We start from the raw sequence: 18,511 nt of genomic DNA on the forward strand, positions 1-18,511 counted from the left end.
ACCACATTCTCTTCTTCAAAACAGACAAATGTACATTGAAAGATGTGTCAAACACCGTACGCATGACTCCAAGGGTTTTACCAAACAATCAACTGAGAAAAGGACAGAAGTTGCGTTTTGCTTGCACCAATCGTGGAGACTCCCTTCTAGGGGAAGCAGAGGTTGAATGTCTAGAACACGGACAGTGGAGTCATGACTTCCCAACATGTGGAGGTAAATCAATTATTTTCTTGCCTTTTTTCTCCTTATCTAGATTAATGAAAGATGATCCAAATTCAAACATACATAACATCTTAGTGCTGATATTTTAGAATTCATCAGTTATTCTCAGTGTTTTAAGTTTCATAAAAATGACTAACTTAAGACATTTTTCTGATCCTAATATTTATTCAACTTTAAATAAAATAAAATTCAATGAATACCTCTTTCAAAGGGGGTCTGACCAAGACCTGGATGATAGGACTTTTGCAGCGCTGTTGTATCAGACTGTATTAATTTATCAATCAATCAGTTAGTTCTCGCTTCAAATAAATGTTGCTGTGTACTAAAGTCACCACCTGGATTTAACTCAGCAAATAGGTAAAGGTTTAGCATTGGAGAACTACTGCCGTGATTAAAATGTTTTAGCTGGCAACAAGTTTTTTAACCCTAACTGATGCAGTGACTAACTCAGAAGATATATCCTGTAGTCGTGGAAAATGTTACTGTGGAGGCGATGTGACTAAGGAGAATGCTGAAACTACTAAAATTAGGGTAAGAACTGCCCGATGCATTATAAAAACCTGGAAGGATAGTGGGGAACTATCATCTTCAAGAAATCGATCAAGAAATGTGATCGAAAAAAGTATTGAATGACCACTTTAAGGTTTTTAATCAGAAAAAATCAACAGTAGAACTCGCGGTTACGCATAGATGTGAAAGTAAGAGCATTTAACCACACACAGTACGAAGAGATCTCAAAGGATTGGGACTAAAGAGCTGTGTAGCCTCACGAAAACCACTTATCAGTTAGATTAATCAGGAAAAAAAGGCTCCAATTTCCCAGGGAGCATAGTGATTGGACTCTGGGGCAAAGGTTAAAGGTCATGCGGTGTGATGAGTCTAGATTTAACCTGTTCCATAGTGATGGGTGCATCAGGGCAAGAAGAGAGGTGAATTAAGTGATGCACCCATCATGTCATGTGTCTACTGTACAAGCCTGTAGGGCAGACCTGGGCCTTTGGCGGCTCGCAGGCCACATCCGGCCCATTGGCTGTGCTTGTCTGGCCTGCGTGAGGTTACCCAGAAATTAGAAATCAATACAACCGCAGTGCTTTTATTTTGAAGGCGATTTACATATATCTGAGTCACCTGAGTTACTGAGGTACCTTGTCAAAAACACCTTGGTGAAGTTAGTTTGATGCTGGATATTCGACAGATATTCGGATATTCGTTTTGAGTTCATCAGCAGTTCCTGCTCTGCTTTCACTCAGTCTTGGCAGAACACAATATGACAGCCAGTTGCCCCTAACTGCTTGGTTTTTACCTAGGGACCGTCAAAAAAGTATACTATTCATTTCCTATGGAAAATGTCTTTTTGCTCAATAGCTTCCAAGTTATGGGACCCAGACACCCCAGACCAATGTAGACCTGTCCTGCTATGTGGTACTTACAAGGCACACCTCTTCAAAAATTCATATTATGCCCCTCCTATTTTATTAGATTTTTTAAGAATCCCATTCATTTCCTATGGAAAATGTCTTTTTGCTCAATAGCGTCCAAGTTATGGGACCCAGACACCCCAGACCAATGTAGATCGTTTCCTATAGAAAATGTCTTTTCTGTCAACGCACTCGTTATTATTTACCGTTCGTTTTTCATTTTTTTTTATTTACTACTTTTTACTGCTATATTTGATTTACTCCACATTAACAGTCTTATCATAACATATATTCTTATCAGTAGCAGCTCAAAACCAGATAATTTACTGTATTTTATAAAGCGATTAAATTAATATTGAGCAGAATTTAGTTCAGAGTTTTGGTCCGGCCCCAACAACCTTCGTGGTATTGGTCATGTGGCCCTTTGGGAAAATTAATTGCCCACCCCTTTTGTAGGGGCAGTGTTATCGGGTCACCTGACTACCAGAATATGCTGAATGACCAGCTTTCTCCATCAATGGATTTTTTTCTTCCCTGATGGGACAGCATGTTTCAAGATGTCAATGCCAGAATTTATCAATTCTTTGAATTGTGAAAGTTCGGTTGAGGGATCCTCCATTTCTACACATGGATTGGCCACCACAGAGTCCAGACCTTAACCCCACTGAGAATCTCTGGGATGTGCTGGAGAAGACTTAGCCAGCAGTCCTACTTCCCCATCATCGCTACAAGATTAAAATGAATGCAACTCTTCAAAAAGCACTGTATTCAAATGCAAGTGTGTGCCGTAATCAAAGCTCCAGGGGTCCAACAAAATATTAGAGTGTCTGGCCAAAAAAAAGTCAGTGAATAAGAAAAATACTTTTCCAGAAAATGACTAATTTGTTTTTATGTGTTTTTTTGTTGTTGTCGTTTTTTTTGCATTCTTTCAGATGCTTTGACTTGTGGAAAACCACCATACCTTGAGGATGGAGACGTCACGACCAGTAGTAATACCGAATACAGCCATGGAGAGACGGTCGAATACAGCTGTCAGAATTATTACACTATGCAAGGTGGGCCTCACAAAACCTGCAACAATGGTGAATGGATTGGATCTATCACCTGCCTCAGTAAGTTACTATTTCCTTTATGATTTCATGTTGGTGATCAATGTAATTGTTTTTCTGAAAAACAGGACAAGTAAGGGGAAAGACCACATCTGTGTTGTAGATTATACGTTTTACTCTCTCTGTGTGCACATCTGCATTACTCCAGGTCACATTTAAAAAGGTTTAAAATAATGCAGTCTGACCTTCCTATATGGTTAATTTTTCTGCCAGAACTGCAAAACAAAATATGTTACTGATTTAATTTGAGAAGATCTATTACATTTATTTAAAAAAAAAATTAATACATTTTTCTATTATATATGCAGTATTCTATGCAGTATCCTGTGCAGTCATTCTCCGTTAATAAACTGATTTTTATGTGTTATCTCTTGCAGAACCCTGCACTGCCAATAAATACATCATGGCGAGCAACAATATTAGATTAAAACATTTACAATCACAGAAGCTGTATTCAGCCCATAATGATTTCATTGAGTTCACTTGTACCAGAGGAAGACCTGTCGGCAGAGTGGGGATGCGTCAAAGGTGTGTTAATGGTCAGATGGACTTCCCTACTTGCGAGTGAAAGCTTTTAATCAACTGTCTTTAATAAACATGAACTGGCTGGACAAACATGTTAATGATTAACCAGAGTAAACGCTTAGACCAGTTATGTCCTGATCCAGTGTCCATACTTCTCTGCTGTGTGTTGTCATATGAATAAAACATACAACGTCACTTGGTCTGTTTTTCTGCCTCTAAATGTGTGATGAGTGTAAAATATGTGTCCCATCTTTACTTATTTTAATGTGCTAACAGGAAGATTCAAGTCTGGAGAATAAAATACATAATATCTGAAATGTTGATGTGGCTCAAAAAATATAACAAAAGGTCCAGTTTGTTGATCGTGTTTGGTCTTCAAAGTTCAGAGATTTCCTACAGATGCTTCTATAAATGCTCTTGAATTTCTACATGGGTTTCACTTATCAGCACAAACATGGTGTTAATAACTTTGTAGCATTGGGGGAAGTCAGTTTCATAAAGTAAACTTTACCTGCTGTTGTTTCTGTATATAGGTTCATGAGCGTCTTTCAAACAACATGCCACAATGAATAACAGGAAAATATATAGAACCTGGAAAAAACATCAGGAAGGCATTAGAATAGTACAATGGGTGTGTCAGCCAAACAATTTGGTGCCACTTTTTGCTTTATATATTTATTATTACTTTTCATGAGATTTGAAATATAGAAAATCATCAGCACTGGGTTGTACCAGCTATGGGCAGATATGTGATATGTGTAATTTTGTCTTCGCAAGTCAAGTAATATGACAAGTTATGTCAAGTCAAGTGGAGTCCTTAGTTAAGGCAAGTCACAACATAATTGTTCAACAATGAATTGCCATTTAATGGTTATTTATTACTGTAAATTTATTTAATGGACTTAAACATTTGGCTGAGAATGTATTCAGCTTTTATGAACTAGATTATGGGATACAGAACAAATATGCTGTACACACATAGGATTCTGTTTGTAAACTCTTCTGGGAACAACCAGAATTGCAAACAATGCATAAGGGTGTTTCCATTACAGTCCAATACCCTGAATGAGGCCGGTCTCCCTCGCCGAAACGCCCCCAATTTGAATATGAGCCGTCTGGAGCAGTCTTTTGACAGGACTTTTTTCGGCCCTGTTGAAGAGCAGGGTCGTTTTTCTCTACTGAAAAAAGCCTGGTTGCTGATTGGATAGAACGATAAGCCGGATGTGAGGAAGTACTCGACGGCACAACAACACGCGCCATTTGTAAAAGCCAGCGAAGCACTGTTGCCAACTTAGCTACTTTGTTGCCATACTTAGCAACTTTTCAGACCCCCTTCGTGACTATACAAAACAGCGACTGGCAAGAAAACCAGCGACTTTTTCTGGTGTTATTGGAGACTATCCTTACTCTTCTTAGGGAGCCACAGGGCCAGGCTGCTTGTTTAGAAGAGTAAGAAAGAATCAAAATGGCACAGTCTGCCCTTCAACTACAACAGTTTAAGAAACTTAAGGATGACTTTGTCCGCCTCATAGACACTGTCATACACACAAAGAAACAGTGCATTTTCTCAAGCTTCCCCCGCCCTGTTTCAGGGACATCAAGTTCAGCCGTCTACAGCAGCTGCACATCTGGCTGAAGGACTACTGCTGTGCCAGAAGCATCCCCTATGTGGACAACTTCACAGCCTCCACATATTATCGTTCCTCTTAACGAGCCCCCGTGGCTCTTTAAGAGGAATGAAAATAAGCCTGCAGCATAATGTGAATGGGTCCATTCTGCATAACTAGTACATTTACTTTTGATACTTTAAGTACATTTTGATGTTGATACTTTTGTTCTTTTACTTCAGTCAGTTTTGAATGCAGGACTTTTGCTTCTCATGGAGTAATTTCAGTGTGGGGATCTGAACACTTTTTCCACTACTGCTTTGCAGCATATACAATCCATATTTTGGTGATCTACAATAGATGGTTTTAATGTTTGAATTAGTATTATTTTGAATTAATATCTCTGACTGTAACTAACAGAGAAATGTAAGGTATCTCCCTGTGAAGGTTAACTAGCTCTGCATGGTTTAATTATGTCCTCTAGTAACAAAGGACTCTCTGTCTTCAGTGCAGAAACAGACACAGACTAACAAACAGCACATACTAAAAGCGGGATGCAGAATCTGTGTCTTCACTCTACTTCCTATACCTCTTCTCTTTACTTCTTATTTTCTTCTTGTTTGGTTTTTATTTTATTTTACTATTTTGGTGCTTGTAACTTGAAGTGTTCTTATTTTGAAGATTTGTATCAAATCTCAGTTCTTAATACAATTTTTGTCAAGTCTTCATAACTTCAGTTTCGTGTCTATTTTTGACCTGTTTTGCTTTATTTACACTGAACAGCAATCAGCAACAAATGTAACTTTTGCAACAAACTAGAGACAAATTGACCCAGAGCTCAAGACTCCATCCTCCAATTCACAACGCAGCCTCAACTTGAGGGCCTCCAGATTCTCTGTGAATTCAACAAGGCTGAAACAGCCTTTCACAGCCAAAGACTTTTTGACAGCGAGGGTCATCTCCTGCTGCGGCCCGAAGCCCCTCAACGCAAGATAGACACTCAACCGGTGGTGCAGGCCCAACAGTGTGAACCTGGAAGGTGCAATATGGTGCGGTTCAATCAAGTGACTGAAGGGACTCGTCCAGTGTCCAGCCACAGACCAATCTGACCCAGCGGCTGTTCTGACTTGAAAATAGCCGGTGAACCCCGTCCAGTCCAGTGGCAAAGAAGAATCTCAGGTCATATGGCTGTGTTTCTGTGATTGATGGGTTGGTGATGATTCTTGAGTTAAACCTTGTCTATTAATTTTTAGATGGTTAGATAAACTTCAGCAAAGACTTGGTTATTTAACAGTAAAACAAATTTGTCATCTCATTAAATCTCAAACCTATGATTCAGTTAATATCTGACTTAGAAGTTATGATCTTTCTTTCTTTCTTCTATTCTATTCTAGTTTAGTAAATACATGCATTAAATCTATCATTTTTTGTGAGATTTAATTTTCATGCAGAAATTCATGGTCAATGATTACATATTAAAATGATGTCTCATATCTAAAGATTGCTCGTCCTGGTAATCATTTCATTAATATCAAAACATTTAGTTTGTTTTGACTTTTTAAGTTGAATAGACCATCAAGTTTAACTGATGAATACTGTATTCTAATGGTGGTGCCCTTTTCTTTTATTACAAGGTAATCTAGATTTAATGGTTAACCTTAATTTACTTAATTAAATAATAAATTGATTAATCTGCGTATAGTCTGCTACAGTTGTTTGGTCAGAAAGAACATGTGCATTAGTCTTAGTCTGCTATTTTAATGTTTTTAATGTAGTTCTTTAAGGTTAAGTTGGGTTAAAAATGCAATTGGGCATGTTGAATGTTCGTCAATATAATTTTCAAACATTTAGAAAAACAAATGACAGTGCATTGCCTATTACTTTTAAGTATGAATCATGATGGTGCAATATAAACAGCATTGGTCTCTCTAATCTAATTAATCATTGACCAATTTCTTCACTTATTGAATTATCAAATGGACTTTATACTTTAGTAAGTTATTAACACTAATTGTGACTAAAACTGTTTCTTACAAATGTATAACTTGAAGTTGGCTCAAAATGGTCTTAAACTTGTCTCGTGTATGCTGTGTTCAAGGTAAAGAATTCATGTTTTCCTTTATGCTGTTGTGCTAGATATATAATTTATTATTTCATTGTTGTTGATCCTGTAGGGTCAAACCTGATGTGATATGAATGATTCCTGATACTGGCCCTAAAAGATAATTTATATTATGTTATGAGCGTGTTTGATTTTTTTGGTTTGAAAAGCAGACCTTACTTTAGTCTATACGTTGATTATTTTTGTACAGAAAATAGGGGATGACGGGAACTGTTTTTCCACATTGCATGTGTGAACAGAGTGTGTGTGTGTGCGCGTGTGTGTGCGTCATGTTGCGTGCACACAGCCTTGTGCAACCCCACTGACCCTCTGGAGACTGGAGACAAACACACAGAAAGAGTTTGCCAAACGAGTTTGCCTCAGTTAAACTTTGTCATTGAACGGCTGCTCATCGATATGCGATCATCTTTCATCCTTTTGTTTCTCCACCTGTGGGGGAACGTGGAAGTTTGTTTATCACAGAATGGTAAGACAGACTTTTACTTGACTGAACATGTATAGAGTTGTTAAATTAAAGAAAGATGGAACTAGTGTTTCTTACAGTATAGTGCACAAAGTCATATTCTTACCATCACGTTGTGATTTCACTGGCATCTGAAGCAGACAACTGTTTCCTCTTTTTGTTGTTGCTGTTTATTAGTGTGTTAAAAGCTGCCAGATGTTCCTCGGTCCTATGTGTCAGAAGCGACCCAAAAAGCGGAGTACCAACAAGGAGACGTGATACATTTCACTTGTGAAACCGGTTATATATCAGGCCCAACCATAAAATAAGTATGTACAGACGAGGACTGGTTCGCCCTCCGACGGGGAAGGTGCTACCTTGAGTTAAATAGCTTTCTGCTCCATTCTTTTTTTGTTGTTGCAACTTGTCAGGGGGACCATCGCCAAAACTATCAACCACCCATGTACAAAACAAACTAACTACTCAAAAACCACAATGAAAAAAAAAACATGTGAAAGTAAACACATAACCATCATCCCGCCCATGACCAACTACCCATCCAACCAACCATTAAACCAACCATCAAACCAACTAACCATCAAACCAACCAACCAATCATCAAACCAACCATCAAACTAACCAACCCTCAAACCAACCCACCATCAAACCGACCACATCCAACCAACCATCCATCCTACCAACCACCTGGCGCTTAACCAGCTCACAGTCAAGGAACATTTTATGCAACAGAACAGGGAGGATTTTTAACAACATCCCCAGACTGAGGACATGGTCACCAGTATCAGATTCTGCAGACAAAGACAACACTGAGTAAACAATGTAAAAATCATAAGCAGCAGTATCCCTCCGGATTTTTTATTGGGACCTTCACATCACTTCCCACAAGTGACACAAACCCATCACGAATAAAAGGAACATAAGCTGCCAAAACATCTGGTTCACAGGAATGAAGAGCAAACACCTTGGAGACACAACAGCCTTTAACAGGTGCAACAAAGGCAGCCGGCCTCACACCAGACGTCATCCGTCTGGCATTAGTCTTTAACACAAGACACTCTGTCTTCCAATGTCCTTCATGACAATAATGGCAAATGTTACTGCTGTCAAAACCTCCGCTTGGAGGGCGCTTGTGATGCGGAGAGAGTAGGACCGCAAGAGCGGGGCTCTCCAGAACAAACACAAAACCAAACATTTTTGGGACACTGGAAGTGGCCAAACAAACACACGACCAACGAAGGAATGTCATTACGTGACTTCTGGGTATTAACACCCAAGAATATAAGGACTTTGAGATCCAGCACCCAAAAAACTCAGGCTCAACTAGCAGCTGCTAGCGTAGCGGCTAGCATGGGGGAAGACGACACAGACACCTTGGTAGCCAAGATAAGTGAGGGGTTGTTTGCAAAGCTAAACTTCTGCTTCAACACAAAACTCGACCAAATACTGAAGTCAGTGAATTCAGTGGGCGAAAAAGTCAAAGTGGTGGAGCAAAGGGTAGTAAACGCTGAGGGAAGAATCTCTGACCTGGAAGACACTGTGTCGCAGATCCAAACCCATACTGACCAGAGCGATGCTGTACTGAAGGACGCCATTAACAGATTGGAGGATCATGAAAACAGGTCAAGACATAATAATCTAAAGATTATCAATCTACCAGAGCGCACTGAAGGTGATAACCCCAGGGAGTTTTTCGAGACATGGCTACCAAAAACGGTAACGGTGAAAAATGACCGGATCAAGATCGACAGAATGCACCGGACACCTGCGCCGCGGCGCACGGACTCTACCAGACTGAGGATCATACACATCCGTCTCCACAACTTTGTGGATAAACAGAGGATAATGCAAAAGGCACGGAACATGGGCGAGATCAGCGTCTCCGGGAGCCGCATCCATTTCTTCTAAGTTTTTTCCCCTACGGTGGAGAAGAGAAGAATAGAGTTTACAAAGGTGAAAAAATCTCTCCAAACACTGGGGTTTGAGTATCGGATGCTGTTTCCAGCTATGGCTGAGGCTACAAAGAGAAAAGAGATGATGGACAAATGCATTATAATATACAACCAAGATGCTAACATACAATATACAACCAAGATGCTAACAGGGACTCAGAGGTTGCCCTCTGAGTCCCTTATTATTCTGAGATCCAGATTCAGAGGATTCTGAGATGGCGCCCGTGATGGCAAGCCGTCCACCTCGCTCCTTTGCTGCTACGTCTGTTTTCCTGTTCCTACTGCTTTTTGCCTTCCGTTTTGTATCTGCTCTGCTGGCATATGATCGCCAAACCCTCCTCGACCTCAGGGCTTGGTCAGACTCGCTGTTGCCATCTGATCACCATCTTTTCGATCAGCAAACACCGGTTCTGGCGGACATTCCCGATCACCTGCGCCGCCTGCCTACTGTCTCTCCCCGGAGGGATCGCGACCAAAAGTCCCGTTCCAGCCGACCCTGCGGCTCCGAACACCGAGGCCGCCTGTCATGCCCTCTCCCCCGGAGAAAGCGCTCAAGAAGACGTGGGAGACGCGCCGGTGTGATTGCCCGTCTCAAAGCTCACCTGAGAGTCTTTTCCTCGGCTGGGTTCCACCTCGGATCTTCTCTCCCTGCCCGGTTCGTATGCAGCCGATGGATCCGCCATGTTTTCCCGGAGCCAGAGCCGCTGATTACTCCGGTCAACGGACCCGATACACTGGCACAGTTTAAAGCTGAAAGCTCGCGGAGAAAATTTATTTACATCCAGCCTCCCGACGCCGGCTCCATCTCACCCACCTGGTCTGCTGCTCTACCTGTCGCATCGCAGACACGTCAACAGACCGCCGCCCCCGCAGTAAGGAATATCGCCGGGAACATCGCGAGACTGTGCCATGCTGTGTGTGATGGAAGGAGAGGTGTAGATCCCAGCCTGCTCTGTCCCATCCAGAGGTCTACAGATCTGTCCCACATTAAAACTGAACTTTTTAATGCACAGTCCCTGTCTAATAAATCAAGCCTGGTCCATGATCACATTCTGGAGAAAGATATTGACCTGATGTGCCTCACTGAGACCTGGCACCAACCGGGAGTTTTTTCCTCATTAAATGAAGCCTGTCCCCCTGGATACAGTTACCTGCAGAGAGCTCGCTGCACTGGCCGAGGTGGTGGTCTGGCGGTAATTTACCGCAACTCTCTCAAGCTCTCACCTCTGTCTCTGCCTGATGTGTCTTCTTTTGAATATCTGGCCTACAAATCTAAACCCTCTTCCAAGATCAATGCAGTACTGATCTACCGGCCGCCCAAACCACACCCATCCTTCATCACAGAGTTTCACGACCTTCTCACCTCCCTCTGCTCTCTATCCTCCAATAACATCATACTTGGCGATATGAACATTCACATTGACAATCCCTCCTCCCCCCTGGCAGCTGATTTCTTTCATGTACTGGACTGTCTCAACCTCACACAGCATGTTGATGCACCTACACACACCAGAGGGCACACTTTAGACCTGGTCATCTCGGACTCTCCTTCCATCAAAAATCTGTCAGTGTATGACCTGGGTGTCTCTGATCACAGCATCATTTCCATGAACATTTCCTGCCCATCTCACCTCCCCCAGCCTAAACGCGATATTCATTTTCGCAATATAAAAAACATCAACCCTGCCATCTTGCACTCTGACCTCCAACTGCTGGCCTCAGTCAACCTTCCATCAGTCAACAAATTGATCGAACACTACAACCTTTCTCTTTGCTCCCTCCTGGATATACATGCACCTCTCAAAACAAGAACTGTGTCTTTTTCCCGCACTGCCCCCTGGTTCACCAATGAACTGCGCAAGATGAAGGCTGCTGGTCGTGCCATTGAGAGGCGTATCAAATCATCTGGCCTGGTGGTACACAAGCTGGCCTACAAAACTCACCAGAAAGCCTATGCAGCAGCCCTTAAAGAAGCCCGGTCCATCTATTACTCCAACATCATCAATAATAGTCCAGGAAATTCAAAACAGCTCTTTTCCACCATAAACCATCTCCTTAATCCCAAAAACCAAACCCATTCAGAACCCACAGCTGAACACTGCAACAGGTTTCTTGCATTTTTCAAAGAAAAGATAAATTCCATCCGGTCTCAGCTCTCAGGCTCCCCTGCTCCATCTCTGCCATCTGCCTGCCCTCAACCTGCACCTTTCAGTACCTTTGCCACAGTCACTCAGTCCGAAGTTGAGGGTTTCATCAAAAAAATGAAGCCTTCCACCTCCCCCCTGGACCCCATCCCTACAACACTCATCAAATCAAACCTGTCTGTCATAAGCCCTCTTATCACACAAATCATAAACCATTCGTTAAACTCCGGCCATGTCCCGCCCTCACTCAAAACTGCCATTATCAAGCCTCTTCTAAAGAAACCCAGCCTCGACCCAGAATCTCTCTCCAACTACCGGCCCATTTCCCATCTTCCATTCCTATCCAAAGTGCTTGAAAAAGCTGTTGCCGCACAGCTACAGGAACATCTACAACGTCATTCACTCTTTGAAATATTTCAATCTGGTTTTCGCACTGCCCACAGTACAGAGACAGCATTGTTGAGGGTAACCAATGACCTTCTCATCTCTGCCGATTCTGGATCCCCCTCCCTGCTCATCCTCCTCGACCTTTCAGCGGCTTTTGACACTGTCGACCACCACATCCTCCTAAGCCGCCTCCGCACCGACATTGGTCTCCATCACTCAACACTGGACTGGTTCACTTCTTACCTCAGTGACAGGACGGAGTACGTCAGCCTGGGATCTGCCAAGTCCCAAACAGCCCCTGTTACCTGTGGTGTCCCCCAAGGATCTGTCCTAGGACCCATCCTCTTCATACTGTACATGCTGCCACTGGGTCGTGTCATCAGCCAACACAGAATCTCATTTCACTGCTATGCCGATGACACACAGTTATACCTTCGTACTAACCCCAACCAACGTTCTACCTCGGTCATCTCATCATCACCTACTCAAGCCCTCTCCAACTGCCTGGAGGAGATTAGGGCGTGGATGAGTCACAACTTCCTTCAGTTAAACAGCTCCAAAACCGAAGCCATACAAATCGGCACCCCTCATCAGGTCCAGTCATCACCCATAACCACCATCTCCTTCTCCGGTCAAGCCATACCCCTCTCTACCTCAGTTACCAACCTTGGTGTGAAGCTGGACCCACAACTTACCTTCATGAACCACATCAAACAACTGTACAAAACCTGCTTTTTCCATATAAAGAACATCTCCAAACTCCGCCCCTTCCTCGCTTTCCCTGACGCAGAAAAACTCGTCCACGCCCTTATCTCCTCTAGGCTTGACTACTGCAACAGCCTGCTCATCGGTTTACCCAACAAACACCTCCAGAAACTCCAATTCATTCAGAACTGTGCTGCCCGTACTCTGATGAAAACCCACAAATACGACCACATCACCCCTATTCTACAGAACCTACACTGGCTTCCCATAACCTCAAGAATTAAATACAAGATCGCCCTCATCACCCACCTTTGCATCTACAGCAACGCCCCACAATACCTCAAAGACCTTCTCACCCCTCACTCATCCACCCGCAACCTCCGCTCCCAAAGCATAAACCTCCTCCATCAGCCACGCACACGACTCCGCACCATGGGAGACCGAGCCTTCTGCTCCGCTGCCCCCCACATCTGGAACTCCCTCCCTGAACATCTACGTCAACCCCAGCCTGTGGACACCTTTAAAAAAGGGCTTAAAACTTTTTTGTTCAGGGAGGCATTTTTAGGTTGTCCCTAGATGTTTTTATTTTGTCTCTGCATAATGTACATTATTACCCGTGTCTCTTTTATCTACTGCTGATTTTAATGAGTTTTTTTTCTTTCTTGTTTCTGGTTTCTGTAGCACTTTGAGATTTCTGTATGAAAAGTGCTTTACAAATAAAATTTATTATTATTATTATTATTATTATTTGCTCTCCCCATCGAACCCCTAGCTGAGCTAATAAGGTCAACACCAGCAATTAAAGGTTTTCTGGTCAATGGTAAAACACATGAAAAGTCTCTGTATGCAGACGATGTACTTCTGTACCTGGTCGACATTGACACTACGATTCGGAATCTACTTGACTGTCTGCAGCCGTTTGGACACGTTTAAGGCTTTGAAGTGAATTTAACTAAAACTGAAGCCATGCCTGTGGGAGCCCTAGCAGGCTCTGCCCCGCCTCGCGGCTTTCCTTTCCACTGGTCACCTAAGGAGATAACATATCTCGTAATTAAAATTGGCCCCTCCCTTAGAAAATTGTTCAAGCTTAATCTTAGCCCAATTACACTGCGCATCAGGGAAGACCTGCACAGATGGGGAACTTTACCTGTGTCTTGGTTGGGTAGGATAAACGTGCTTAAAATGAATATTTTGCCTAGGTAGTTGTATCCACTACAAATGCTGCCAACTCAATTCCTAACAACTTCTTTAGCAATTTGGATAAATTATTTACACAGTTCATATGGCAAAAGGGTCAGGATGAAAATAGGCAGGCTGCAGAGACATAAAGATAATGGTGGACTAGATGCCCCAAACATATGCTTTTATTATTGGGAAGCTCAAATGAGGTGTATATATACGAATGGGTAAACCCAGAGGTAACTAATACGTGGATTGATATTGAATCCAGAAACTGTGGTATGCTGACGTTGAAGGTTTGCCCCTTTGTGAGTCATAAAAAAGCAAAACAGGAGGTTCAAAATTTTTTCATTGTTTTGAATACAAGTAACAAAATCAAGGTTCATTTCAAACTTAAAAAACATATATATGTATATCCCAACAAGGTGATGATTGTCACAAAATCACTTTTACTTCAAAAATAGTCACCAACCGCAACGAAATACGTCACCGCTCTAGTACAAATTATAGTCTGGAGGCAGTAGTGTTTGCTGTTAGATTACACTACGTCGCTTGCGTGTATAACTGTACAACACAAAAGCAAAAAATACACAACTTGGTATTCATCACGCAGTATATAAATACAAATTGACCACAATGACAAATATTCATTACGCAATATTAATTAACACTCAGCACATTCACAATACAGTGCATATTTTTCAGTACAACCAAGGAAACGATGTAACTATGATTACATTACATCATATGCAAAAGACATTTTTGACACATACGTATATATACATATATATGTATATATATATATATATATATATATATACGTATATATATATATATATATATATATATATATATATATATAAGGCCATTACTTTGGTCTCATAACTTTGAGCCTTTCACTGTATTTCCACTTAATCAGTAAAAAATGTCTTGTTCAGCGTTTGGTTGGACTTATAGACACTCCAAGGAGTCGCTGTTCAGTTTTCTGAGGTCAGTAACGTACACTTTGTTTTTGAGCAACTTAAGCAGTTGGTATTAATGGATGACTTCAAGAATTGTCTTCCTGAGGGAGTGTCAACTTATTTGAGTGAACATAAGGCTTGTGAGGTCTCTTAAGCTGCTGTTCTTGTTGATGAGTATGTGATCACTCACAAGGCTGTTTTTGTGCATCATACTGTCAGTAAAAACACGTTTGAGAGCCTTGATAGTACTGAGAAGGAAGGTTCTCGAGGTTTTAGGCCTGTAGAGGACAGAAGTTCTTGTTCCTTGGAGCCTGAGATTGGAGCCGATAAGGTCACTCTGAAGGACAGAGATGATGTAATGTGCTTCTTACTGTAAGAAAATGGGTCATATAGTTGTAAGTTGCCCTGTGTTGACAAGGCGAAATGCAAAACCAGTGGCTTTAGTGGAAAAAAAGTATATCAAAACCTAGTTGAACCTGTTGGGTCTGAAGAAGTCTCCGGTGACCTGGCAGACTTTGCTCCATTCATTATAGATGGTTTTGTTTCATTGCCTGGGAAAAGTCTTAAGGTCCCAGTGAAGATGAAGACGTTTTGCCATTCAATGAGGAGTCTTATTTGGGTTCTGAAGTCCCAGTGTTAGGTTTTGGCATGAAAGACATGGATGTGCCTTTGCATAAGGTCTTGGTGAAGTTGGATCTTGTGTCCGGTGAAGTCATTGTTTGGGTGTGTCCTGGTTTCCCAATAAAAGGGGTTGCCTTATCTGATGGGGAATGATTTGGCTGGGGGAAAAGTGCTGGTTACATCTAAAGTCATGCCGATGTCTGTTGGCTAGGTTCCATATGAGTTTTTTCAGAAGTTTCCTGAGGTTTGTGCAGCTTGTGCTATTACTCAATCAAATAAAAAACAGAATCAGGACATTGATCTGAGTGACAGTTTTTTGTGATCCTGGTGATGTGGTGTGTTCACATACTCCTGATGGTAAAGACACAAGTAGAGGATCTTTTCTTGAGGTTGAGCATTTGGCCCTGTCTTGTGACCAGTTGATTGATGGGCAAAAAGATGTTACATTGTCTCTATTTAAAAATGCAGATGCTAGAGAGAAAGTTGCGACTGCAAGACTCAATGTGGAGGTCAAACATCCGTGGCAGGGATAATGTTCTGGCTGACACATTGTCATGCTTGTAAAATGGCTGTTTTTCTAAACAAATGTATCCTGATATTCCTGTATTTATTTTCAGTATACATTGTTCAGTATCTTAGGTCGGGGATGTCACGTGACCCTCCCCTCACTCTGCTCTCTCTCTCACTCTGCTTGTGGGCTCTCCCCAACAGAGATAACATGTACAGTACCCGAAATTGATAATGGTAATGTGCCTGGCACTAATCGAGAATACAGAGAAAGTGATGTGCTGCACTTTGAATGTAATCAAAGATTTCAACGTACTGAGGCCATACCTTCAAAATGCACTAAAATAGGAATGAGAGCCGAGTGGAGCCCAACTCCTCTGTGTGAACATAAGTTTTGCAATTTATACATTGAAATAACTGAAATTGGTGCTAACAGCTAATTTTCTCTTTTTTTCCCCCAACAAATGCAGCAATAAAATGTAGACTCACTGCAATGGAAGGAACCAGGTATGAACCTGCTGATAGAAATGAGTTTTCACCTGGTGAAACGCTGACAGTCTATTGTGCAAGGACATCCTGGATTTCTTCCCCTCAGGAAACCTCCATAGTAACTACATGCGAAGAGAATGGACAGTGGTCTATCAGTCCGACATGCAAAGGTATAAAACTACAGTTCATTGGCTTTAGTGCCAGAGACAGAATATGAGATTTTTGTTCTCTACTTTCTGTTTCTGGTTCATTAACCTGTGGTGCTGATTGCCAATCTTATCTTCATTACATAAGATGCAAAGTTTTCCATTTATTCCAGAGGTGACATGCATCGGACGAAAACCAGAAAATGTGAACTACTGGGGTGTGAGTTCTTGGAGAGCCACGAAATTGGATGAGACTATAAGTTATTCGTGTCAGGAAGGCTACAAAACTTCAGCTGTTAACAAACGGGCCAAATGCACCAGAAATGGGTGGACGCCAAATCCACCTTGTGAAGGTATAGTGAAGACATTTTTGTACATGTGTCCATATTTGTGAAAGTAGGGGAGGAACCTTTGGTCCAGCCTCTCTGCCACTTTCTATCTCTTGATGTCTTTGTTTGCAAGTCCATACTCTCCACATTGCTTACTTATGTCTTTATTTATATGTACTGAGTGTGAAATAAATAAATAAATAAATAAATACATATACCACAGAAGCATTTTTCAGACTCCTGACAGTGCGAATACAGTCACAGTAGTGTTTAAATGCTTTTTAAAAAACATTATTATTATTTTTACAGTAATGACATGCAGAAAAGAGAATATCCCGGATGCAGTTATTGTCGGCACTGACAAGGAAATATACAGAAACAGGGAAAAAGTCATTTATGCCTGCGGCGAAGGTGGTCGGGGAAGAATAACTCTCACCTGTGGAGCAGACGGTTGGACCGGGAGCAAAGAATGTGAAGGTACGAACGTACAGAACGACAACGTCAGTGTTGTTACAGTTTGTTGTTATCTGTTTTTACATTTTTGCACTTAATGTTGAGGTTAATTGGTGACACTGATACTTCAAACACTCAGAACACTGTAATAATAATCGTACATTTTATTTGTATAGCGCTTTAAAAGGTACTCAAAGACACTTTACATATTACAAAAACAAGCAAGTAGTTTATTTAGGATTTTGTAAGATGCTCCGTACAGAATGCTATTACAGTAGTCCAGTCATGACGTAAAGACGTCATGGATAAGGTTTTTAGCAGCTGAGAAGGAGAGGTTGGGGTGAAGACACGCAATGTTTTTGAGGTGGAAGAAGGAAGTTTTGGGAATGTAATCAACATGTCATTCAAATGAGAGGGTTTGATTGAAGATGACCCCATAGTTACGGCCATGTGTGGAGGCAGGAACAGTGGAGCCGATAATGGAAAGGGAAAAGTTGTGGTAGTTGGAGGGATTTAGGGCCGATGATGAGGATTTCCGATTTGTCACTTTTTTGTATGAGGAAGTTTAAACGTGCTTAAAATGAATATTTTGCCTAGGTTGTTGTATCCACTACAAATGCTGCCAACTCAATTCCTAATAACTTCTTTAGCAATTTGGATAAATTATTTACACAGTTCATATGGCAAAAGGGTCAGGATGAAAATAGGCAGGCTGCAGAGACATAAAGATAATGGTGGACTAGATGCCCCAAACATATGCTTTTATTATTGGGAAGCTCAAATGAGGTGTATATATACGAATGGGTAAACCCAGAGGTAACTAATACGTGGATTGATATTGAATCCAGAAACTGTGGTATGCTGACGTTGAAGGTTTGCCCCTTTGTGAGTCATAAAAAAGCAAAACAGGAGGTTCAAAATAATTTCATTGTTTTGAATACAAGTAACAAAATCAAGGTTCATTTCAAACTTAAAAAACATATATATGTATATCCCAACAAGGTGATGATTGTCACAAAATCACTTTTACTTCAAAAATAGTCACCAACCGCAACAAAATACGACACCGCTCTGCTACAAATTATAGTCTGGAGGCAGTAGTGTTTGATGTTACATGCACAGGCCACAGCATTACACTACGTCGCTTGCGTGTATAACTGTACAACACAAAAGC

General features: G+C 41.5%; 2 protein-coding genes across 4 annotated transcripts in view; both read left to right on the forward strand.

The window, feature by feature from the left end:
• Nucleotides 1-18,511, forward strand: part of LOC131978265 (complement factor H-like) — a 57,086-nt gene that overhangs the window by 14,536 nt on the left and 24,039 nt on the right. Inside the window, exons 18-20 of one of the 2 annotated variants that reach the window (XM_059341845.1) lie at nucleotides 25-213; nucleotides 2,573-2,752; nucleotides 3,127-3,317. In XM_059341845.1, coding sequence (XP_059197828.1) covers nucleotides 25-213; nucleotides 2,573-2,752; nucleotides 3,127-3,317 — 560 coding nt within the window. Of the gene's footprint in view, nucleotides 1-24; nucleotides 214-2,572; nucleotides 2,753-3,126; nucleotides 3,318-18,511 lie in introns of those variants that run through there. The other variant, XM_059341844.1, reaches the window with a different exon arrangement.
• The window catches only part of LOC131978266 (complement factor H-like), a 52,714-nt gene continuing 41,529 nt past the window's right edge, over nucleotides 7,327-18,511 (forward strand). For both annotated transcript variants that reach the window (XM_059341847.1, XM_059341846.1), the window contains exons 1-4: nucleotides 7,327-7,469; nucleotides 16,391-16,579; nucleotides 16,729-16,908; nucleotides 17,194-17,361. In XM_059341847.1, coding sequence (XP_059197830.1) covers nucleotides 7,400-7,469; nucleotides 16,391-16,579; nucleotides 16,729-16,908; nucleotides 17,194-17,361 — 607 coding nt within the window. In that variant the 5' untranslated portion in view covers nucleotides 7,327-7,399. The remainder of the gene's footprint in view (nucleotides 7,470-16,390; nucleotides 16,580-16,728; nucleotides 16,909-17,193; nucleotides 17,362-18,511) is intronic.

This window comes from Centropristis striata, chromosome 9 (genome assembly GCF_030273125.1).
Source record: "Centropristis striata isolate RG_2023a ecotype Rhode Island chromosome 9, C.striata_1.0, whole genome shotgun sequence".
NCBI classification, from domain to species: domain Eukaryota; kingdom Metazoa; phylum Chordata; class Actinopteri; order Perciformes; family Serranidae; genus Centropristis; species Centropristis striata.